At 44.6% G+C, this 25,531-nt stretch overlaps 1 protein-coding gene across 1 annotated transcript in view; it reads left to right on the top strand.

Annotated features, from left to right (window-relative positions):
• The first annotated feature begins 2,465 nt into the window (after window positions 1-2,465).
• Window positions 2,466-25,531, top strand: part of TBX19 (T-box transcription factor 19) — a 43,348-nt gene continuing 20,282 nt past the window's right edge. Inside the window, exon 1 of the mRNA XM_084843171.1 lies at window positions 2,466-2,759. Coding sequence (XP_084699297.1) covers window positions 2,563-2,759 — 197 coding nt within the window. The 5' untranslated portion in view covers window positions 2,466-2,562. The remainder of the gene's footprint in view (window positions 2,760-25,531) is intronic.

Genomic DNA, 25,531 nt, shown 5'->3' with positions numbered 1-25,531 from the left:
AGTGAGGGTTAAACAACCCTCGGATAAACCATAGTCTGTTTTAGGGTTATGTGTGGGTTGTTTAACCGTTGCATAATCCAAGCTCACTGGGTTCACATGAAACAACAACCCCCTAGCAGGGGTTGGATATGCAACATGGCACCCACAATGAGCTGTGGCATGTCATCTGAAATCAGTCATTGTCTTCTTGGACCTTCAGCTTCTACAAGTTATGGTACACAAGAAAGTGATAGTATACCTGGGGACCTTTGACTTCTATAGGCCACCATGCCTGATAAACTTTGACTTCTATAGCCCACTCCTAGCCCACCCATCCAAGTGAATTAATAAGAAGCAGACATTCAGCCCAAGCAAGACTCAAATGCAAATACGCAATGTAACCACTGACCCATCTCTAAATGTCTTTTAAATTCTCAGCCTTTCTTTAAAAGCCTTCTAGGTCTTTATCAATCCATTGGATAAAAGCACTCCTAATACTAAGATGACCAATGATTGAAATAGATATCCATAACAATCTCCTTTTATTTATTTTTTAAAGGCTCCGGATCATCTCTGAATACCTGATCTATTTGCATAATCACTCTGATGATGGATAACTGCTACTTTCTCCCCTGCTTTAGATTGTATCATTTTCATGGCAAAAGGGTTGTCTGAAACAGTGATTACATATATTTTTATGACGTTCCCATGTTTCCACTCCCCACCCCCACCCCCCAGGTACTCTGATCTTAGTGGTGAATGTGGAGGAAATGTTGTGCCAGAACTGTAGAATGCTTTGCTGATAGTCCATACTTGTCCATTCCTTCTCCCTGTCACCACTGGTCTGAAGTAGTTTGTTGCTTTCACCATTGTAGAGTTCACATTGGAAAGTTTGCAGTAGGCTGCCAAGGACAATTGGAGCTTGTGCTTGCAACAAACATAAGGCCACAAGAAGACCCCTGCTGGATCAGACCAAAGGCCCATCTGGTTCAGCTTCTTGCTTGCCACAGTGACCAACCAGATGCAGGGCACAAAGGCAATACCCACCTCTGCACCTGGTGTTTAGTGGTACATTGCCTCTAGAACATGGAGGTTCCCAATAGCCATCACATGCAAGAGCCATTGATAGACCTATTCTCCATCAGCCAGTTTTATAGGAGAAGGAGACAAACTTTTGTATCAACTTTCTTTGCACCACTGGCCACATAATTTTATAAATCGTTATCCTGTCCCCTCTTCCTAGTCTTTCCCCCCCCGAATCTAAAAAGACCCCCCCCACACACACACATTTATGTTTTACATCAAGAGGCTTATCTCAGAAGATGCAGATGATCTGTTGCCAAATTAAGCTCTGTAGTCATGATGAATTATTCCAACAATCCCTTCTCAAAGTGTAGTGGGGGCAGGAAATTGAAGCACCCTGCATTGGACAGGACAGTTGCACAAACTGGTCCTCAGTTTTGAGCATTGGATGAACACATAATGCAGTTTGCACATAATGCAGCAGTTCCTGGGTTGTTTAAAGTGTAGTTGTTTAAAGTGTTTAACCCAGGAATTACCAGGGACAAGCGGAACGCATGAGCTGTTTCCCGTTCGTGGGTTGTTTTGTAACATGCAAACCTGAAAACTCTTGAGTTGCTTTTGGGTTAAACAACCCATAGTTAACCCAACAACAATCCATGGGCATTGTAGAGTTAACTCTGAACTGTTTAAACCATAAACAACCCAGAGTTTCTGGATTCGTACATCATGAAACAACTCAGGACTGTTGATTAAAAGTGGATATGGCTCCTGCGCTCCACTCATCCCCAGCAATTCCTGGGTTAAACAACCCAGGAACGGCTACGTTACATGTGAACCGGGTCCATTTGAGAAAACTAATTGCACCATCTCCTCCCCATCCCATCCCCCAGGACTAGCTACTTAGGCTCACATACTGGAAACTTACACAAAGTTGTTTTCCTGTTACAAGGCCACAGGAATATAGTCTGATGATGAGCATAACCTTTACTGTTGAGAATTATATTGCAAAATATGTCCTTGCCTCAAGAAAGACCAACGTATTTCCAGAGATTGCTTTTGAATGTGGTTATCACTCCCCACCCCCCTGCCGCCCCCTGCTCCTTTCAGCAGGAATTTGCATCTGCACAGATGGGCTTTCCATTCATTGTTTCAGTTGAGACATTAAACCATTTTCATTAATGGAAATATAGTTCTTGAGCAGAATAATTAGACCCTCCTCAAAAAGATAAAAGCTTAGTGATTTGAATGGAAGATTCTTCTTCAGAGCCAGCCAATTGCCTAATCAGCCTGGCTCCCACCTGACAGTCAGTAATTAGGAAATGGTTGTGTGTGCATGTTAAAACCTTAACACACAGGTGTCATCCTCCTGTTGGGACATAGCGGGGGGAAGAACGAGTCGGTGGCAAAAGGCTGAGGTGAGCACATTTGTTCCACTGTGGCTAGTTAATTGGTTTAGGTTTAGATCTGTTGTGTGTGTGTGTGTGGGGGGGAGTTGTTGCTTTTTCTTTTTCTTTCTTTTTTTAAAAAGTCATCTGAGAAGTTTCTGACATTAAAGTCACCATGACTGATTTGGGCTGCAAGAAACATAGCGACTGCACTGTCTCGAGGCTGCTCAATGTGGTGGAGAGTGAGCTCCAAGCCGGAAGAGACAAAGGGGACCCCACAGAAAAACAGCTCCAGGTCGTCTTGGAGGATGCAGCCCTGTGGCAGAGGTTCAGAGAAGTTACTAATGAGATGATCGTCACCAAGAATGGCAGGTGAGTATTCTCTTCTTCTTCTTGGAGGAAGTGAGGGATGGAGAGAATGGCATATGGAACAGCAGCTAACTGTGCACGGAGGTTGATCAACGATCCACTGGGGACATTCTCCTGCACAAGTCCCGTGACACGAATGGGAGCTGCATAAGAGTTCACTTTTGCACAGCCCCAGATGTTGCAGTGGGGCTTGTGCAGGTTATCTTCCCAGTGGATGGTGCCAAAATCCTTCTTTTTTAAAAAAGCTCTTCGATACAGAGAGGTATTTGGGAGTTGCTATTTCTGTAGGCTTAGGAGCAAATGAAATATCTGAGTGATGTGTATGCAGTTAACGAATGTCAACGCCTGTGTCCATTTTAGTATGTGTGTCCATGCAGGCTATTGAATAAAGCAAAGTAAATCTAAAGAAGCAAGACATTATCTTCTGGGACAATATCTGCTGGTAACAGTGTACAAGCTTACCAGATGCACAGAGCTTTTTTTCTGAAGGATAGTCTCTAATGAGGGCCTCATCAGATACAATGACTTCCCTGAGCATATGTCCACATACCCTACATGATTGATAGCATGTATGGAAAATGGACACAGGTTGCTTTATATATATATATTTACATTTTATTTATATCCTGCTTTTCAGTTCATAACAGGACCTAAAAGAGCCCTACAGCATAATTAACATCAGAAGATAAAAAAACCCAGCCTAAAACACTAATAAGGTAAAACAAAAAGAATTAAAATGACTGGTATGACCCTTATCAAAGGAAGCTCTGATTATGGATGGGTTTTCACGACATCCATTTGCAAATACTTGGTGAAATGGTTATGTGTGCTTTTGTCACATTTGACAGGGTACACGCAGGGCATATATCATATCCCACACGGACATTTATCCATTTGCAAGTACTTGGAGTGAAGACTGAGTCTCTTCCTCTTTGGATGGCACTGAGCCATTTCAGCTGGATTGCACTTTCATCCCAAACTGGATAGATTTGGAATTTTTCTGGATTCCTACATAATGGCAGGACTGGTCCTCTAGAGAAAGGATGCTTCCACCATATACAATGCAAGAGTGTATGGCTATTCTTTCCCAATTATTACAGTGAGATATACCATGTTATCCATATATCTCAATTCCAGCAGGTAATATCTTGTCTTGTAATATCCATCACAAGTGGGAAAACTGAGGGCGAAAAGTTGAGGGCCAATTGTTACTTGTATGAATGCATTTTATGGACATATATTTTATTATGTAAATAGTAGCTGTGGGGAATTGTGAGCAGCCTCAGGACTTTAGGGGGTGGCAAGGAGAAATTTCTCTCTCTCTCATTCACGGCCATTGTCCCAACAAAATTCCCCTCTCTGAAGCTGCTATTTGCATTTTAAGGGAAACCTCTGCTGTGCCAATGGGATCTTCCTTTCGAAGATAAACAGCTGCTTCAGAGAGATGACCATGTCAGGGAGAGGAAAAAACATCTGCTCCTCACGGTCCCACAATGCCAAGGCTGCTCAGGCTCCTCATGGCTGCTGCTATCTGCACAACATAACAACTCTTGTTTCAGTAAAAGTGAACATAAGAATTCCCTTGCTGATTAGAATGAAGGTTGGTCAAATCCTGCCTTTTGTTTCTAGTAGCAGCCAGGAAATGCCAGCCTCTGTAAGCTTTTATGCAGAGCATGAACATGATAGGTGTACCCCGTTACGTTGTACCCAGTAGTTCCTCAGGTATACCACGTCTCTGGATCAGGGTATGGAACATCCTTTTTTTCTGCTGATGGCCATGTTCCTTGGGGGTCATTTGTCAGGGGCTGCATGCAGATGGTAGGTGGAGTGAGAGCCAAAAATGGGCAGGACCAGGGCCAAAAGTGGATGGGTCACCCCCCCCTCTCTCTGTCTCTCTCTCTCCCTCCCCACCCAGCAAGCTGCTGGGAGAGAGACAGATCACTCTTGCCAGAGGTCTGAACTTATTTATTTATTTATTTATTTATTTATTTATTTATTTATTATTAAATTTATATCCCACCTTTTTTCTCTTGCAAGGAACCCAAGGTGGCTTACATGGTCCTCGTCGTCTACATTTTAACCTCACAACAGCCCTGTGAGGTAGATTAACCTGAGAGTCAGTGATTGGATCAAAGTCACCCAGTGACTTCATGGCCAAGTGGGGACTAGAACTTGGATCTCCTGAGTCCCATTCCAATACTCTAACCACTACTGGCTACCACCACTACACAGATCACTTGCAGAGGGCTTCCCTTCTTCTCTCCATCTGCATTAAACTAGGTTGAGGGCTGCACTTTGTCTTTGGGCTGCAGGTTGCCCACCTCTGTTCTGGACACAGAGTTTTCATTTAATGATCATCACTAATGTTTATGGAGAATAAGCTATGGAAAGTTTGTCTAATCCTTTGAAAAATCACTTAAGCTAGCAGCTGTCACCACATCTTAATGTTCTGTAAGTTATTTATACACTGTGTGAAGAAATCCTTCTGTTAGAGAGCTTACTGCCAATCAACTGCATCGGTCATCCACAATTTTATATTATGAGAAAGGAAGAAAGATCTATATGCTCTCTCCCACCATTCATAATTTTATAAACCTCTGACATGTTCCCCCTTAGTCACCTTTTCCCCTAAACTCAAAAGTTCCCAAATCTTTAGCATTTTCACAGATTTATATAATGACATTCTGTTCTTTGTTGCTGGGGTGGGGGGAGTAAAAAAATATTAAAAATTAAAATATCTGATGTGAACTAAAATTGTGCTTTCTGTTCCTGCTATGCAGACCAAGTTATACAGAATACTTGGGAACAGATATTGATTATGGGACCAGATGCACTGCCCACCAGGGGTGTTGCTAGGTTCTTAAAAGATCCGGGGCACAGGCCCATAGCACAAATTTGCATATATCTATATCTCCAAGTCTAAGTGCACCTCTAATATATATATGTGTGTGTGTGTGGTGTGTGCATGTGGTTTGCTTGCGTGTGTGTATAGATTACATACATACATAAGAAGTGTGCACTGACCCCCACCCCACTTCAACTCAGACCCCGATTCAGCATCTTGGAAAACATCCTGCTTCTGCTCGGGCCAATTTGTAGTCAGACCATTTCAGCTCATCACCAAACCTGAGTCAAGGTTTGGAAAAATTAGTCCTAGAATCATAGAATAGTAGGGCTGGAAGGGGCCTACAAGGCCATCGAGTCCAACCCCCTGCTCAATGCAGGAATCCAAGTCAGAGCATCCCTGACAGATGGCTGTCCAGCCTCGTCTTGAACGCCTCCAGTGTGGGAGAGCCCACCACCTCCCTAGGTCATTGGTTCCATTGTCGTATTGCTCTAACAGTCAGGAAGTTTTTCCTGCTGTTCGGCCGGAATCTGGCTTCCTGTAACTTGAGTCCATTATTCCGTGTCCTGCACTCTGGGATGATCGAGAAGAGATTCTGGCCTTCCTCTCTGTGACAACCTTTCAAGTACTTGAAGAGTGCTATCATATCTCCCCTCAGTCTTCTCTTGTCAAGGCTAAACATGCCCAGTTCTTTCAGTTCTTCATAGGGCTTTGTTTCCAGACCTCTGATAATCTTTGTTGCCCTCCTCTGAACCCTCTCCAGTTTGTCTGCATCCTTCTTCAAGTGTGGTGCCCAGAACTGGACACAGTACTCCAGGTGAGGCCTAACCAGTGCTGAGTAGAGGGGAAATAGTACTTCCCGGGATTTGGAAGCTATGCTTCTATTAATGCAGCCCAAAATAGCATTTGCCTTTTTTGCAGCCACATCACATTGTTGGCTCATATTCAGCTTGTGATCGACAACAATTCCAAGATCTTTCTCGCTCGTAGTGTTGTTGAGCCAAGTATCCCCCAAATGTATCCCCCATCTTGTAACTGTGCACTTGGTTTCTTTTTCCTAGGTGCAGAACTTGGCATTTATCCCTATTAAATGTCATTCTGTTGTTTTCTGCCCAGTGCTCCATGCTATCCAGATCACTTTGAATTTTGTTTCTGTCTTCCAAAGTATTAGCTATCCCGCCCAATTTGGTGTCATCTGCAGATTTGATCAGCATTCCCTGCACCTCCTCCTCCAAGTCATTCATACAAATCTTGAAGAGCACTGGGCCCAGGAGGACTGATCCCTGCGGTACCCCACTCGTTACCTCTCCCCAGTTAGAGAAGGTCCCATTTATGACTTTATGCTTCCTGTTGACTACCATTGGAAATTTAAAAAAAACTGTAACTTTTTCTCTTGGTCAGAACTGGATGATCATTTCAGGCATAGTAACCCCGTAGAAGGGGATTAAACCTGCCCAGTGTCAGAAAAGTAGATTCAGGGTTTATATTTTGCTTTCCTTTTAAAGGGAACTGCCAAGAATATTTTTATTACTTGGAAAATTTGGATAAACATTTCAGGATTCATTGCCCCATCAGAGGAGATCATGTCTCCAAATTTCAGAATGATAGCCATAAGGGTTTTTGTGCAAGGGTGGCCTTGACATTTTGAGGTCTCCAAAAGAGGACATACTTATCTCCCTATGTTCCTTGTGGACCATTGTTCTGAAAATTACAGGCAGCCTAGAGTTGTCCCTAAGTAAGTAACCAGCAAAGTTTCAGAAGGATAGGTGCAGCAGTTCATGTGGAAGGGGAGTCCTCAAATTTGGGGGAGGGAGTGATTTGCTTTCCCTTCACCCCTTCCCTAATAGTTTTTGGGGTAAATTTGTATGAAAATGCACAGGTCATTAGAGGTGTCTCCCGGGCAAGAAATCAGCAATGTTTCTGAAGGATATACATGCATGCAAATTTAGAATGACTAGAATTTATTTACATTTTACCAGTGTTAGCAGCAGGGGAACATGGGTGGGAAGGTGCTATTGCACTCATGTCCTACTTGTGGGTTTCCTGTGGGCATCTGGTTGGCCACTGTGTGAACAGAATGCTGGACTAGATTGACCTTGGTCTGATGCAGCATGGCTCTTCTTAAGTTCTTAAATATAGAGTGCCTCTGAGCATATGCAGAATGCTTTTCTTTCACCACTAGGCACTTACATTCTCCCCCTACCAATTCTATTCCCCTCTATGCAACCATCCCTCCTCATCCTACCATCCTCCAGCAACTCTACATAAAAACAGATGTCTTGTTTTGTGCAACTCTCCTCTATCTCCTCTTGTTATCCACAAGCTCTCTTTATATCTTTCTCCCCATAACTTCATTTGTGCCGAGACTTCACCAGGTTTCAGCCAATGAGTCTGTTTTCAAAACTAGGGTTCATTTATGGAGAAATTCTGAGCATGTACTAAATGCCTTTCCCTCACTAGAGTTCGTACAAAATGAAAAAAAACACAAATGACAAAACATGCATAGGACTGAGTTGAAAGGGTAGTCAATTCATTAGATGGAATTGGGTAGGCACTGTATTCAGGACAGGAAGGCCTGGCATGCTATGGTCCATGGGGTCACGAAGAGTCGGTCACGACTTAACAACTGAACAACAACAACAGGCACTGTATTAAGCCTGCAATACCATGCTCACAACTGACAACTCAGGACTTATTTCTGAGTAAACATGCAGAGCATCAAGGTGCAAACCTCCCCGCAAAAGTAAATTGTGCTGGAATCCTATGCACACTTTCCTGAGGGTAAGCCTCATTAAACATAATGTGGCTTCTGAGTAGGCATACACAGGATTCTATAAATGAGCAGTATTTATCTCCCCTCCACTTACAAAAACAAACCAAAAACTCCTATTTTTATTAAAGCTTTCTGTTCAGAGGAACATACAAAGCTGCCTTATACTGAGTCAGGCCCTGGGTCCATCTAGCACAGTATTGTTGACACTGACTGGCAGCAGCGGCTCTCCAGAGCTGCAGGCAGGATTCTTTCCTAGCCCTACCTGGAGATGCTGGGGATTGAACCCGGGACCTTCTGCATACCAAGCATGTGCTCTACCACTGAGCTACAGCCCTTCCTATTGCTGGGTAATGGCAACTGACAAACAAAACAGCCCCAGATTTGTTTCTCTGCAACCATGTGAACCCACTTTTCTCAAAGACTTTAGTGAGAAGGAGAAAAACCAGCCCTCCTGTCTGATTGTATAAAGTCAAATTCAGTTCAGAACTTCTCTTGCCCACTGAAGAGAATTCTCTTTAAGAATTCCCCAAGATATGCTCTGGATGGAATAAAGAAGAGAGAGAGAGAGAGAAAGAAAGAAAGAAAGAAAGAAAGAAAGAAAGAAAGAATAGGATAGGGGAGGGAAGAAGAAGAATGGTGATTGGAAATGCGGGGTGGGGGCGGGGGTAGAGGTAGAGAGAATTCCCAAGTGGCTCCTTTCAGAGAGGTAGTACTTCAGAGGAATTTAGGACGCTGTGGAGGGTTTGTAAGGATTGCACACACTTACATTAACTTTATGAGGTGAGGTGGCTGGGGGCTTTTTCTAGCTTTTTTAAAGAAAACTGTAGACCTGCTTCAGCAGGTCCTCGATCATAATGCCACATAGTTCTAACCCTGCTTTTGGAATAATTTGGGTCCTACAGCTATTTAGGATAAATTAAAGTGGAGGGGGAGAAAGAAGTTTATGGAGGCTGATTGGATCCTTTGCTGTAGTGAAGCTACTAAACTTCTGCAGAAGCCAAAGGTTCTAGTTTGGGGATGTAAAATCAGATGCTGTGTGAAATACCAGTATTCCACATGGAGATCTTTCTTCCCTTCCTTCTCCCTCTTCAAAATTTCATTGCAAGCAAGCTCCCAACAGTGGGCATGTAAGAGCAGAAAAGTAGGGGGAGAGAGGCTTTTGCACCTCAAAAACAACAACAATCCTATAGAGATAGTGACCTCCTAATGGTCATCTTAAAGACCTTCTGATTAGGATCTCTAATCTCCTGTGTGGCTTGGCAGTTTTTACTTTTTGTTTTAGTCTTTGAGAAAAGGAAAATGTATGCATGACTAGCACAAAAGCCACTAGATCTAACTGTTTGAAATTTGGCATGTTCAGTCAGCTCCATAGGGGCTGCCAGGTCCCTAAATTCTATGCACTTATGTGGAAGAACAAAAAAAAAATATAGCTCTTTGCTTTGACACATTTTCTTGAAAAAAAGCTAATTTTACCTGTGGCTAGCCCAAAAGCCACTAGGCCTGTCTGAAATTTGGCAGATTCAGTCATCTATATAGGTGCTGCCAGGTGCCCAAACTCTGTACACCTATGTGGAAGCACACAAAAAATATAGCTCTTTGCTTTGACAGATTTCCTTGAAAATAGCAAATTTTACCTGTGACCAGCACAAAAGCTACCTGATCTAACTGCCTGAAATTGGGCAGGTTCAATCAGCTCCATGGGGGCTACTAGGTCTCCACATTTCATTTATTTATCATACAAAATAAAAAAAAGTTATGGACATTTCTGTTTTCCAATGCAAGTCAATGGGAAAATGTAAAAAAAAATGGCAATTAGGACAACTCAAAAGATCCGGGACCCATGCCCAGGCGGCCTATAGATAATGATGCTCCTGGTGCCCACAGTAGAAATATTTTCCAAAAATGCATCCCTGTGGTATGTCCCCCCTCCCCAGTATGCTTAGGTATACTCACCATCAGTATGTTGTGTTCTGGTTCAGAAGTAATAGGAAATCATAGTTTCTTGCTACATGAACAAGAAATGGTGACCTTGAACTTGTAGATTCCCTACTCCCCTCTCCTCCTCTCATGCGCCAAAGGTGGGCAGAAGAATCTGTTTCTGGTTTTAAACTAATCACAGTTCCCCATGATGTCAGAACTCAAGGAACTGTGGTGTGTTTAAACTATGTTTTCAGAACAAGCTAGGATCTAAAACCATGGTTCGTGCCTAACTTGTTCTCACTAGCTATAGTTTAAGCAAATCATAGTTCTCTGAGTCCAGTTGTCACAGGGAACTATCGTTTGTTTAAAATTGAAGCTTCCCATCTCCTTGTTGCAGGTATGGAAGAAGAGGACAGGGGAGGGGGAGCACACTGCAGCTTGTTCACTAGTTACCTCTGAACCAGGTTACGTCTGAAATGGTTACATCTGAATCTGTTACATCTCTGAGTTTCCTGTTTCCCCAGTCCCAACAGCAGCTAATGCTATGAAGCAGGGATGGAGAAAAATATACAGTGATGATGTGTCATATGGTGAATGCACTAAAATCTTATGAGGAGGGTGCAGACCCATCATATGGATGCCACATTTGGCAGTATCCCCATGACAGACGTAGCATCTATTCCTGCTCTGATTCTTTTCTTTCAGTAGACAAAATTCGGGAGGATGGTGTGAGTACCTGCAGGTAGCGTGTTGAAAATCCCTCCCCCCGAGAAGTTAAATATTTACCATTGACTGTATTTATCATAGAACTTAGCAATATTTATCATATGACATAGCAATTATAACCCTCCCGTGCTATAAACTCTTACGAGGAGAAGATGGTTTTCTCTGGACCTCCTGTTAACCTCTGTGAATGAGGCAAGGCGTTGGCACCAAAAAAGCCTTGTCTGGAAGCACCCCTGGTCAGTGCCTGGGAGGGAGATGGCTTGGGAACTTATGCACCCCACCTTGAGTTCCATAACAAAAGAAAGGTGGGCTATAAATATAATAAAAAATATTTAGGGTTTGTCCTAGAAAATTGAAGAAGATGCAGAGAAGAGCTAAGACAAGCTTATAAGGGGCACAAACCACTTATCATTTCATCATCATTTAATTTACATTCTGCTTTTCCACAAAAAGTGCCCAAAGCAGCTAACAAAACAACATCCATCAACAAAAAAGCATGACAATACGTCATTACAACAGTACATCATTACAATCATAAACTATTCATTTCACAAATACTAACATAACATTTCAAATTAATTACAAAATAGGCAACATCAAACATTACAAAATCAATTATTATTTTTCAGTAGTGTGTAAACCGGAGCCCAATAAACTAAATCTTTCCTATGCAACCACTGAGAAGTTCTCTTGCTCAAACCATATTGAAATGAATGGAAGTTCCACACAAGAGCATTACGATATTCTTGCACAACTACCAGTAACTTGAATGGGCAGGGTGGACCCTACCATACAATCAGGGATGGATGACTCTGTCCATTTCAGTTTTCTCAGCCTTAAGTTTGGTTTGCCCTGAGCTTTGAGATATATTTTTACAGTATGAAAATTAATAGCATTTTGTGCACATTTCTCCTAATATATGCATTTTTGTGTGCCTATTTGTCTAATGTACACATTTTCCCAAGCAATTTTCTTAATATAATGAATTCTAACATTATTTTATTTAATAAACACATCTTTGTGTCCACTTTCCACTAATATGTGCACTTCTGTATGCATTTTTAAAACGGGAGAACCCCAGTGCAAAATTCAGAGAAGTGTGAATTTTGAAGGATAACTGAGTTTCAGTTCACATAGTAGCTTGAAAGTGTGAAATTAGGTAAGCTTGCATTAAAATGTGTTTGTTTGTTTATTTGTGATATTTACATATCACTAAATGTAATAAAATCCCTGAGCGGTTTACATATGCATATTAAAATCACGTAGTGCTGTATCATGCACATTGCATTGCCTACATATCGGTTAAAATACAGTATTAAAAACAATTCCAATTACAATAAGAGCAATACAAGCAGCAGTAATTTGGAGCAGCGTGACTAATTTAATTACAAGCTGGGGAAAGCCTGGGTGAACAGGTGTCTTTTCAGGAGGCGTTTGAACGATATCACACTTTCTGCCTCCCGAACTGCACGGGGAGGGTTTTCCAGAGAGTGGGCACTGCTACGGAGGAGGCCTGCCAATGAGGTATTACATGGTGACACTCTGTTAATTTCAGAATGAGCAGCAAGACCTCCTCTGATGATCTTAAAAGTCAGCTGGATATATATATATAAGGGAAGAAGGTCCGCTAGATATCCTGGTCCCAAGTTGTTCAGGGCTTTGTATGACAATAACGTAACCTTGAACATGGCTTGGAAGCGAATAGGCAGGCAGTGTAGTTCTTTTAACACAGATGTAATGGGAGCATAGCTGGGTGTCCCAGTAAGCACCCTAGCAGCTGAATTCTGCACTAGCTGCAGCTTCTGAACCAGGCACAAGGGCAGCCCCACATAGAGTGCATGACAGTAGTCTAATCATGAGATTACCATCACTGTGGCTAGGATATCTCTATCCAGGAATGGGTGTAGTTGGTGTACCAACTGAAGCTGGTAATAGGCGCTCCAGGCCACCGAGGTCACCTGGGACTCCAATGACAAAGATGAATCCAGGAGCACGCCCAAACTACGTACCTGCTCCTTCATAAGGAATGCAACCCCATCCAGAACAGGCAAACAGCCCAAATCCTGGACCTGGGAACTGTCAACCCATAGGGTCTCTATCTGATCAAGATTTAGCTTCAGTCTATTAGCCCTCATGCAAGCCATAACTGCATCCAGGCACCAATTCAGGACATGCACAGCCTCTTCTGATTCAGATGTCAAAGAGAAATAGAGCTGGGTGACACAAGCATAGTGGTGACACCTTGCCCCAAATCTCCTGATGACCGTGCCCAACAGCTTCATATAGATAACATTGGGGACATGATGGTGCCCTGTGGCACCCCGCAGGTCAGCTGCCATGGGGCCAAGGCACAATCACCCAATGCTATTCTCTGGAACCAACCCCACAAGTACAAGTCGAACCACTGTAGAACAGTGCCTCCAGCTCCCAATTCTGGAGGTGGTCCAGGAGGATACCATGGTCAATGGTATCAAAAGCCACCGAGAGATCAAGAAGTAACAGGGTCACACTCCCTATGTCCCTATCTCAAAGAAGGTCATCCATCAGGGCAACCATGGCTGATTCTGTCCCGAAACCAGGCCTGAATCCAGACTGGAATGCATCTAGATAATGCTACATTCAAGAGCACCTGCAACTGAGACGCCACCACTCTCTCAAGCAACCGACTCAGGAGTGGGGTGTTTGTGACGGGACGATAGTGAGCATAGATCTCTGGATCCAGGGAGGGTTTTTTTCAGTAGTGGTTGCACCACTGCTTCCTTCAAGGCAGTAGGGACAGCATTCTGTTCACACAGTGGCCAACCAGCTGTTGACCAGGAACTCACAAGCAGGGCATGAGCACATCAGCACCCTCCCACCCATGTTCCCCAGCAACTGGTGTACATAGGCTCATTGCCTCTGGTACTGGAGGTAGCACGTAGCCATCAGGACTAGTAGCCATTGATAGCCTTTTCCTCCAGGAATTTGTCTAACCCCCTTTTAAAGCCATCCAAACTGGTGGCCATCACTACTTCTTGTGGTAGCAAATTCCATAGTTTAACTATGTGCTGTGTGAAGAAGTACTTCCTTTTATCTGTCTCCCACCAATCAGCTGCATAGAATGATGCTGGGTTCTAGTATTTTGAGAGAGGGAGAAAAATATCTCCCTATCCATCCACATTCTCCACACCATGCATAATTTTGTACCATCATCATGCAATGATGCGTTCACCACTGCCCTGATCTATCTGGAAAGACCCCTGTGGCTAGCTCGAATAAGCAATGAAGGGCAAGGGTCAAGAAAGCATGTGGTGGGTTGCACAGATGCAAGTGTCTTGTCCACATCTTCAGGCTCCAAAACCTGAACCTGATCCCAAAAAACAGGATAAGATAGAATCATAGAATCATAGAATCATAGAATAGTAGGGTTGGAAGGGGCCTACAAGGCCATCGAGTCCAACCCCCTGCTCAATGCAGGAATCCAAGTCAGAGCATCCCTGACAAATGGCTGTCCAGCCTCGTCTTAAAGGCCTCCAGTGTGGGAGAGCCCACCACCTCCCCAGGTAATTGGTTCCATTGCCGTATTGCTCTGACACTCAGGAAGTTTTTCCTGATGTTCAGTCGGAATCTGGCTTCCTGTAACTTGAGCCCATTATTCCGTGTCCTGCACTCTGGGATGATCGAGAAGAGATCCTGGCCTTCTTCTCTGTGACAACCTTTCAAGTACTTGAAGAGCGCTATCATATCTCCCCTCAGTCTTCTCTTCTCAAGGCTAAACATGCCCAGTTCTTTCAGTCTCTCTTCATAGGGCTTTGTTTAATGATGCACTGGACACCTCAACAGACATTGCATCAATAGCGGTGTTCAAGTCAGCATGACGGTGAGCGATTTTATCCTTGAAGTGTCTTGCAAACCCATCACAGTGGTCCTCCGAATGTTCCAGTATTAGAGTCATTGCATTTGATGAAGGTAACCCCCAAAGTTCTTGGAATAGCTCAGCTAGACGGCTATTTGAGGATGCGATGGACAAGTGCTCAATCACCTTCATGATGAGTCTTATGCCACTTACACTCCAGTCATCTTCTCACTTGTTCATTGTCTGGAGCTGCCCAGTAAACCAGGGAGCTTTCCGGGCAACAAATGCCAAACAGGGTGCTCAGAAGTGATCATGTCAATGGCCTGTTGCACCTTGCCATTCCATAGAGTGGCAAAGGATCGACAGAATTGGTGGCTCTGGCCACTGAAAAATCCCCCAGAGCATTCGGAAATCGCTCAGATTCCATAAGTCTCTGGGGACAGACCATCGTAATGGGTCCCCGACCCTTGCAGCAAGGGACTGATACTGTGATACCAAATTAATTTCACCAGAAAGTGGTCTGACCATGACAATGGGGTGATTTCCACCCCCCAATATCCAGACGACCTACTTCATGCCCAAAGGCAAAGGCCAGATCAGATGTATGCCCTGCCCTATGCGTTTGGCTGGTGACAAACTTAGATAGCCCCATGGTTGTCATGGAGGACATGAAGTCCCAAGGTGGTCCTGTTAAGGCAGCCTCAGCATGGATGTTGATGTCTCCCAAGACCAGAGTCCTAGGGTTCTCCAACAACACATTCGAGATCACTTCAGCCAGCTTGGTCAGGGAGTCCATTGGGTAGCTGGGTGGCGGGCGGTACACCAGTAGAAGTCCCAGTCTGTCTCTTTGGCCCAACACAAGACGCAGGCCCTCATAGACTGTCCCAGGGTGGTGGCGTTTCCTGGTGAGTGAGACTGAACTTTTATGGATCACGGCGACTCCCCACCCCCCACCCCCCAGCCACCTAGCCTGGACTGGTGCTGCACTGAGTAACCAGGTGGTTACACCACCTAGCTCACCCACCCAGGTCTCCATGATGCATGCAAGATCGGCTCCCTCATCCACAGTCATATCATGGATGAGTGAGGTCTTGTAATGGACTGACCTGGCATTCGTCAACACCATAACCAGACCAGAAGGTACAGTAGCCAGTCCACCAGGAAATTGCAAGATAGGGAGGGGATCAGAGAGGGAAATGGCTTCTAGCCATCTGGGTCCCTCACCACTCCGATGACATTTCCTCCCCATCATACCATATCGTCCCTTACCCATGACAACTGTTATGGGGCTACCCTCTACCTCCATATCCTCCTCCCTCCCACCCTGACACATCCTGGCTTGCAACCACTAATTTCCCCTGAAATTAGCATGAAAAGAAAAGAGACCAAAAAGAGAAGAAACAAAAGAAATGAAGGAAGGAAAAAGAAGGGGGAAAATGTTTAACTGCCACAGGGCAAGCAGTAATAATTCTGTCAGCTAATAGATGTAAACTGGCTGGCTAAAATACAATAATGAAGGCCAATGATGGCAAATTAGGGCAATTAAATAAGTGAGACCACATGAGGGATTACATCCCACTCCCAGTTGGATGGAAGATGTTAACTTAGACTATATTCCTGACTTTCTCCTCCCCTGCCTCCCTCTCAGGGGGGACCCCACATGCCACAACTTCCCCCACCCAGGTTCTCACCCTAGGTCAAGGTCACAGGCCTGTCTCTCACACAGGAACCTGATAACATTCCCATTTCCAGCCAATGGGGGGCTGGATGAACCCACTCATGTGCCTCCCCAAAATGGCAACCCAAAGTGGCAACCTCCTTTGGTGTCTCCCCTTTGGGGTTGACCCCACCACAGTCAGCCTTGCTACCCATGGCAGGGCTGGTTCTTTATACAAACTACAAAAAATGCAAACTGAACAAATGTCTCCCACATCCCTACATACAAGAGGTTGATGTGATCTGTTTCAGGTGGTACCATGATGGGGAGGGGATAGATGAAGAAGGAATACGTGTCTGAATGGTGCAGCAAGACATTTTAAAGTGTTGGACCTAGCTTGGTGGGCTTGGGAGCGCATAAGGGCTCCACCTCAGGCTGCACAGTGTCTTGGGCTGACAATGTGAATGGGCCTCATGCAGGAGAACGTCCCACTCAGTTGAGCCCAGGTTCTAGAAGGCAAGCCATACAGAAAAAAGGTTGCATTTTCATACTGTTATATTTAGCCAATAGAAAAGAATGTAGAAGAAGTCAACTGTTCAGACATGTAAAATGGTATTAGGAAAGAACAGTGAAAAATAGTTCAGCCTATCTGCTAAGACTAGATCAGCAAGCAAAGGATTGAAAACGATAATAGATTTTAAGACAACCCCCTGCCCCCATAACCCCTCTTCCTCCAAGGACAGTTCAACAGTATAATGTGCTGACTGGGGAGCTTATGAAATGTCATGCCGATTTTCAAGAATAATTCAGGCAGGAATCCAGGGCATAATTTGCAAAAAGATCAGTATCTGGGCTCATGCAGGCTAGAAGTCTTGGTCTGTGGCCTAGAAATTCCTGTTTCGAGATCCCACAAATTTATTTCTTTAACATTATTTTTAGGCTACCTTTAAGGATGAATCCCTCTCACTTCTTGGTTTTGGAGGCCGGTAGCCTTGACTTTGGCTTGGGCCTACCCTGGTGCTCTTTGTTCCCTTTTCTTTCAGTTTGCTTCCTTGCTCACTCTCTCGCTTTTGTGCTGCACTGGAATGTTTGCAGAACACACATGTAAAGACCAGCCTAGGAACACTGAGTTTACCCCTGTATAAAGGTGGTGCCTATTTGCAAATAGATGATGCAATGCTAAGTGCTCCTGATTGTCATTTCAAGCAGCAGGACGATAAGGTCATCACCATGTATTTTCAGATGTCGGGAAGAACGTTATGGGGAAAGCTTTAGCAAGCTAATGACTTTACCAGGACAAATGCTGGAAATGGAGCCATAATGAGGGGCAGTATGTGAAATATAGTGTAGACTGAACCAAACTGTTCTCAGAATGCTTTGTGTCATACTTGAAGGGAAAAAAAACTCCATGAACAACCTAACTAGTAATGATAGTGCCAAGCGAGACAGAGCCAGCCTGAGGCATTTTGCTGCCTGAGGCGGAACAGTAACAGTGTATTGCTACTTCCCCTTCCACAAGGCAAGGTGGAACTGGGGGTGGTATCAAGTTATTTGGCACCTGAGGCAGAAAATCCCACAAGCGCTTCTCCCTATCCCTGGAAGTAAAAATTCAACAATAATAAATTAAATAAATAGCCATTTGCTGCCTTTTCATAACATGCCAACTAGGGATGTCGGAGAAAACTGCAACAAAATCAGATGAGTTTGAATTTCTATGAGTCTGACCTGCAGTTTCCACAGCAGACCAGCTGTTCCAGGGTCTCACGGATTCCATGCACTTGCCGACTTTTTTTTTAAACTTTCCAGAATTTTATGCAAATTTAGTCATTAAAAATACGTAAAATAAAAAGACACCAGCTGAAAATGCACATTTCTCGTACAGACTAAGGCGCGAAAGTGCGCATATGGGGGGGGTGGGGTGTTGCACATTTTCTCAAGTGCAAATTTGCACAAATGTGAATTTGCACACATTTGGGAAATTGGAAAAAAATCTGATTCCGCCAATGAGTGGACAATGGAATGAAAAGCATCTGACAATCTGCTAAATGCAGACGGAATAGTTTTTACAAAATCCATACATCCCTAATGCCAAATCAGTTATCTAATGGTAGGCTGTCCCTGCCTGTGTATATATTGCTCAGAGGATCTCTCTTTATTACTTTGCATCCTCTAGGGCTGCATACTGAAACAGCTTCCAGTGTTATTACACAGTTCCCATTTATGGACCACCTTGACCATTCTGTTTGAGTGGAAAGGTGGGACAAAATCCTGTAAGTAAGTGGGTAAATTTTATTTCACTGGTGCTTGTGTAACACTTATTCTTCAGGGTCTATAAAGGGACTCACAGCAAAGACTTTGTACAGGGACAATTAACATATATTTTAATATCTTAATTAAAAACAATAATGCACATATAATAATTTTACATAACACACCAAAACAATAAAACAGAGCACAGCCCTCTCAAAGTTCTGTCTTTTAGCTTGAGTCCACAACAAAAATATAAATAAAACCTCTCTCTGAAGCTTGATTTTTTCTGCTGGCTAAAGAAGGAAAACAGTCTTTACTCAGTTCCCTCCAACTCCACAGCAATCTTCTCGAAAATGTAGGGGTGTGCAAAACACTTACCCCATTGTGGCCGGCAGTCCGTGGGGGGGGGAGGTGATCCCTCCCTCCCTCCCTCCCTCTCTCCCCCCGGAATCTTCCCTGGACTGCTCCGCTCCGCGGCAAGACCGCAGAGCCGCTGGCCAGGGCCGGCTGCAGCTGGACTTCTGGCCGCTGCCGGGCTGTGGCCGCAAATGGCAGCTGCTATGCTGGCTGCCGTTTGCATCCCTGCCAAGCCATGATAGGCTATGTAAGTATCTACATAGCCTATCACGGCAAAAGGCAGGGACGCAAATGGCGTAGCGGCCGCCATTTGCATCCCTGCCTTTTGCCGTGATAGGCTACGTAGATAGTTATGTAGCCTATCACGGCTTGGCAGGGACGCAAATGGCAGCCGGCGTAGATGACCCGGAGCCGCCGCCAGATAGGTCTGTTCCGGGGGGATTGTGGGGGGTGGCGGGGGGGTAGTTCATTCCGCCACGGACTCTGAGGGGCCGGATTCTAAAGAATCCGGCCTCACTGGAGTCCGTGGTGGAATTCTCCAACATCCTTACGAAAATGGATCAGGATCCAGCAACACGGTAGTTAAGTGTAGTTAAACAACCCTGTCTCAAAGGTTCAGGGTCTTACACAGAGGAGAAAACAAGCCTCTTCCACTCTGTAATCTGGTAACTACCTAAAATGGTGGCCACCGCCTAACTCACTCCTTTACTGAGCATGTGCAGAATATTCCTCAGAATTCTTAAATAAAAATATACTGTACCAGTAGGTTACAGTTGCAGAGAAACTCTTCTCAGCTTTTGCCCGAAGCTCAAAAGCACTGATTCCTGGAGCACTAAACAATATCATTTAAACCCTGTACAGATTACTAATCTAATAATCGCTCATTCAGCACACATTCTGAATGCCTGAATAGGGCTTTGGAGGAGAGAAAAGGAGGCAGAGACTGGGAAGAGATGTTCTGAGGAAACTGTGAAAAGAGAAAGACAGAGACAGAAAAGAGAGGATCCAAAGAGGCTAAGTAAAGGCCACGAAAAAGAGCAACAGCATTCTTCCCTTCCCTTAGTTAGGGGACAGCAGTGGCTCTGTAACCAACCTTCATAACTCAGTACTACAGTTACTTCTGAGTCCTGGACTTAAAAGCTGCAGACACGTTTTAAGAAACAACCTACTTTTATGGAACTCATCACTATTGGACTCCCTTCCCTCATTTTATTGTTTAGAGACTTACTTTAAATCATTTATTCTTTTAGATGTTTGTTTTGCTTCCTCCCCCTCTTCCCTTCCCTGTTTAAGAAATCCTACTTCTTGTATTATAAGTTCTTTTCCTTATACCTGCTTTCACAGAACAGAGGTCCTGGTGGGCTGGAGGCATCTCACACTAGTTTGGGGTCAGCATCTTTCTCCCTCATCTGGTTCAGTATGTATCAACCCAGGCCCCATGCTTTCCACCGCCCCACAGGGTTGCTGGTAGGGAAAGTGAGGTTACATTTGAAGGCTCCGCTGGGACCTGGGTTCATTCATACAGATTTGGAGCAGCATCGTGGCAATAATTTTCTGTGCCAAGGCCAAGCTCTGTAATATCAAACCATATTTTTGTTTTGTTTTGTTCTTGACTTTTGAACACGTGAAAAGTGGAATTTCCTCCCAAATGGGTCACCAGAACACTCTGTAGAGCAGGTTTTCAGATCAGAGAATGTACCTTCTTTTCAAGGTTCTGAGCCCCCAAACGTTTTTGGTTCATTTTTTTAAAGAGCAGAGACATATTTAAGAATAGAAAACCAGTTTTGATGCATGGCCAGTGGAGGCTGGTAGTTCTGATGTCACTGGGTCTGTGAGACTGTTCTGGGTTTCGGTCAGAACCAGTCAGAACTTGGAAGGAGCTATCCAAGGTGCTGAACCCAATCCCCCAAATAGGTTCAGCACCTTGGATAGCTCCTTCAGAGTTCTGACAGATCCTGACTGAAACCCAGACCAGATTCACAGCCCCGCTGCCATTGAAGATACCAGCCTCCGCTGTGTACAGCTGGTTTTTTTTCTAATAACCTGTCATTGAATTTGTTCTTCTCCAAGCTCTCAGCCCCTTCCTCAAGGCTCCCCACTCTCTGAGAGTGACACTATGGTAGTATCCAATGTTAGTTCTACTTAGAGTAAAGCCACTGAAATGAATGGGACTTACATTAGTCTCTATTTTATCTTCACAACAACCCTGTGAGGTAGGTTACACTGAGAGTCAGTAACTGACTTAATCCAGTGAATCTCGTGGATGAGTCAGCACTAGAACCTGGATATCCTGAGTCCCAGTCCAACTCTAACTGCTACACACAAATATATGGCTTACATTCAACTAAGTTTGCATATACAGTCAGGGCCAGAAATATTGGAACAAGGATAACTGTTTTGGCAGTTGCCCTTCGTACACCACCACATAGAAGTTGAATGTACACACCCAGATGGCAGCAAAGTCAGGACTTTCAGCTGTAATTCAAGGGGTATGACAAAAGTGGGGCACTAACCATTCAGGAAGTACAGCCAGCGGCATACACACACCCCCATCGTTGGTGGCTCATAAGTAATGGAACGAATGGCTGACAAGCAGCTGCATGGCCAGGTGTGGCCTGTTTCCTGGGTACCCCATGACCCATCAAGCAGATAAAAGGCCTGGAGGGAGCTCTGAGTGCCACATTTGCATTTGGTAGCTGTTCACTGGAACTCCCAACATGAGGTCCAAAGAGGTGTCCATGTGAGTGAAGGAGGCCATCATTAGGCTGAGGAAACAAAATAAACCTATCAGAGAGATAGCAAAAACAGTGGGAATGGCCAATACAACAGTATGGAACATCCTGAAAAAGAAGGAAATAACTGGCAAGCTCAGCAACAGCAAAAGGCCTGGAAGACCACGGAAGACAACTAAAGTGGATGACCGCAGAATTCTGCTCATGGTGAAGAGGAACCCTTTCACAACATCTTGCCAGGTCAAGAACACTCTTGCGAAGGTAGGCATGTCATTGTCATCATCTACAGTCAAAAGACAGCTTTATGAATGTAAATACAGAGGCTTCACAACAAGGTGCAAACCACTGGTAACGCTCGAGAACAGACAGGCCAGATTAGCCTTTGCCAGCAAACACCTAAAAAGGCCTGCCCAGTTCTGGAATAAGATTCTTTGGGCGGATGAAACCAAGATTAACTTGTACCAGAATGATGGGAAGAGAAAGGTATGGAGAAGGAAAGGAACAGCGCATGATCCAAAGCGTACCACATCATCTGTCAAACATGGTGGAGGCAGTGTTATGGCATGGGCAAGGATGGCTGCCAATGGAACTGGGTCACTGGTGTACATTGATGACCTGACTGCTGATAAAAGCAGCAGGATGAATTCTGAAGCGTACAGGGCTATACTTTCTGCTTAGATTCAGCCGACGCCGCTTCATATTGCAGATGGCAAATGACCCAAAACATACAGCAAAAGCTACCCAAGAGTTTCTGAAGGCCAAGAAGTGGGATGTTCTTCACTGGCCAAGTCAGTCACCTGATCTCAACCCAATAGAGCCTGCTTTTCACTTGCTGAAGACAAGATTGAAGGCTGAAAGACCCACAAACAAGCAGCAGCTGAAGGCAGCTGCAGCAAAAGCCTGGCAAAGGGAGGAAACTCAGCATTTGGTCATGTCCATGGGTTCCAGACTCCAGGCAGTCATTGACTGCAAAGGATTTTCATCCAGGTATTAAAGGCGATCCTTAAGTTTGAAATGATGTTGGTTTGTTCCATTACTTATGAGCCACCAACGATGGGGATGTGTATGCCACTGGCTGAATGGTTAGTGCCCCACTTTTGTCAAACCCCTTGAATTACAGCTGAAAGTCCTGACTTCGCTCCCATCTGGGTGTGATTCCTTTCAACTTCAATGTGGTGGTGTACAGAGGCCAACTGCCAAAACAATTATCCTTGTTCCAATATTTCTGGCCCTGACTGTAGTTATATAATGCAGTTCAGTAACCTATGAAATCCAAAGTTGGAATCCTTTTTGTGCCATAAACCCCCGAAAGACACTCTTTCTCTCCCTCATGTCCTCTCTCCTCTTTTGCTCATTCTGCACTACTGTTCAGGAGCTTTATTAAGGATTACAAAACCCCCCAAAAGCCCATGTGTGACATGTACAGGAGGAGGAAGGAGGAATGTTTTATCTGTGGCTGTCCTGCACTGAGCGGGGGTTGGACTATATGACAGGTCCCTTCTAGCTCCATCATTCTTTGTGGATGCTATTGGTTGCCAGATGGGTACTTTTAATGCGGAACAGTAGTTTCAGGTGCAGTGGAGGCTGGTGGCTGTGATGTCAGTGGGCCAGTGAATCCACTCTGGGTTTCATTCAGAACCAGCCAGAACTCTAAAGGAGCTATCCAGGGGGCCCCACTGACAATGGAGCCACCAGCCTCCACTGTAGCAGTTGCATGGTAGCTCCAGTTGCAGAGACTCCATGTGGCTATTCCAGTGAACAGACAAATCTGGGACTTTGGTCCACCACTTTGCCACTGACAGCCATCCGGCTCCAAGGTAGTGGTGAAGATGGAACTAGGGATGGACGGACTCACCCATGCCCGGCTTTGTCGGGCGCTTGCTGACCCCCGCTGCCCACCCCTGTCCACGCTCGTTGCAGCCCAGTGAATGCCTGATGAAGCTGTGGGGCCGCCCATCCTCCTAGTGAGCTGCCATTGTGTGCAACAATGGTGACTCGGGTGCTTCTGGGTAGGTAACATTGTGCACTTGGCAGCCATAAAGGCCTATTTATGTGATGCTTCATTCATACCTGTAATGTTGTATAGACGGCCCATTTACGGCCTCGATTTCTGCAACATTACCTACCCGGAACCTGCACACAATGGTGGCTTGCTATGGAGGATGGGCAGCCGCTGGGCGCTCACCGAGCCATGGGGTGCTTGCTGAGCAGGTCCATGAGCGCCCTGCGGTTCGGCGAGTGGAGTCTAGAAGGGCGGGTGAGGGGGAGTCCATCAGACTCCACACACCCACCCACCCCCCGCCCGCAGACTCTCAGAACATCCCTATCTGGAACTAACCACAGCATAGGGTACCATACTATAGGGCACCATACCATATGCATATTGCCTAAATAACACATCTGTTAAGGCTATGGCCCTTAACAGCTGAAATTTCCCAGTATTTTGGAGCCTGCATGAACATGGAAAGCCCTTAACACAGCATGTCCAACCAAAAGGTGTTTTTGTGAAATGAATATATTTGTAGGTACTGTGCAGAAGAACCAATCAACATGTGGAGGTCCTGGGGTGGGGCGAGTGGGCATGATCCTGCTCTCCCCTTCCACACATTGATTATCCCTAGATAAGGCATCTGCATAGGGCTACTATGTTGAGTAATATGGTTGCTAGTGTATACCAATCATTGCCAAAAGGAATTGATTAGGGTTTAATTAGCTGCTGCCCTGTCTCTTTGGTGCCCCCGTCCCTTAATTTTATTGTTTTATTATACTTTGGTTATTTTTATTAACTTGTTAGCTACCTTGAATACTATATTTAATAGAAATGTGGGATCTAAAAGAAATCAATTAATACACAAACATTTTTATTTTCCAAAATTTTGACATCTTGGGCTAAGTGGTTTTGAATGTGTCTAGAGTTTATTATTTATTAATTATTATTATTACATTTATATCCTGCCTTTTCCCCTCCTGCATGGAACCCAAGGTGGCTTACACGGTCTTCCTCCTCTCCATTTTATCCTCACAACAATCCTGTGAGGTAGGTTAGGTCAAGGGTCAATGACTGGCCCAAAGTTACCCAATGAGCTTCATGGCTAAGTGGGGATTAGAACTCAGGTCTCCCAAGCCCCAGCCCAACACTCTAACCACTACACCCCACTTTCTCTCTGCATTGTTCTCTCTTCCTGCCCTCCAGAGAGCAGTTTTTTAAAGGACCTGAAAACATGACTTGGAGGCCCCCCTCCCTGAAAACAGGAAGTCTGCCCCTGCAATGGTTCCATGTGGATGTGTGGGTGAACTTCACAGGCATAACCTCCCCCCCGCCACCAATGAATTGATTGCTGGGATCAAATGCATTATATAAGCACATCCAGTCTCCAGAATAATTGTTATGGTGCAGACATGTCCTTAGATGTAGTTTCTTGGAGAGAGTTTGACAAGTAAAACGGAGTCGTGATCTTGAGCAGCATACTCATTATGTCTAAGCTCATCTGTCAATTATATTAGGAACAGAAAGTGCTGCCCAGATCATATGGTGTGCTAGCTCATAGAATCATCAGGGCAAAACAGAGGGGTGATGGTAACCTGTCTGTTTCCAGGAAAGTATGTTGCAGCTTCAAGCAGCTCCATAAGAGCCTCGATTTATGTCATGAAGCTATTGAATAAGTAATTAAAATCAACTC

This window comes from Heloderma suspectum, chromosome 3 (genome assembly GCF_057233095.1).
Source record: "Heloderma suspectum isolate Gila_16-S chromosome 3, 16-S_ref, whole genome shotgun sequence".
Taxonomy (NCBI): Eukaryota; Metazoa; Chordata; class Lepidosauria; order Squamata; family Helodermatidae; genus Heloderma; species Heloderma suspectum.
Note: the sequence above shows the minus strand (reverse complement) of the source record. Positions and strands in the feature narration are given on the sequence as shown.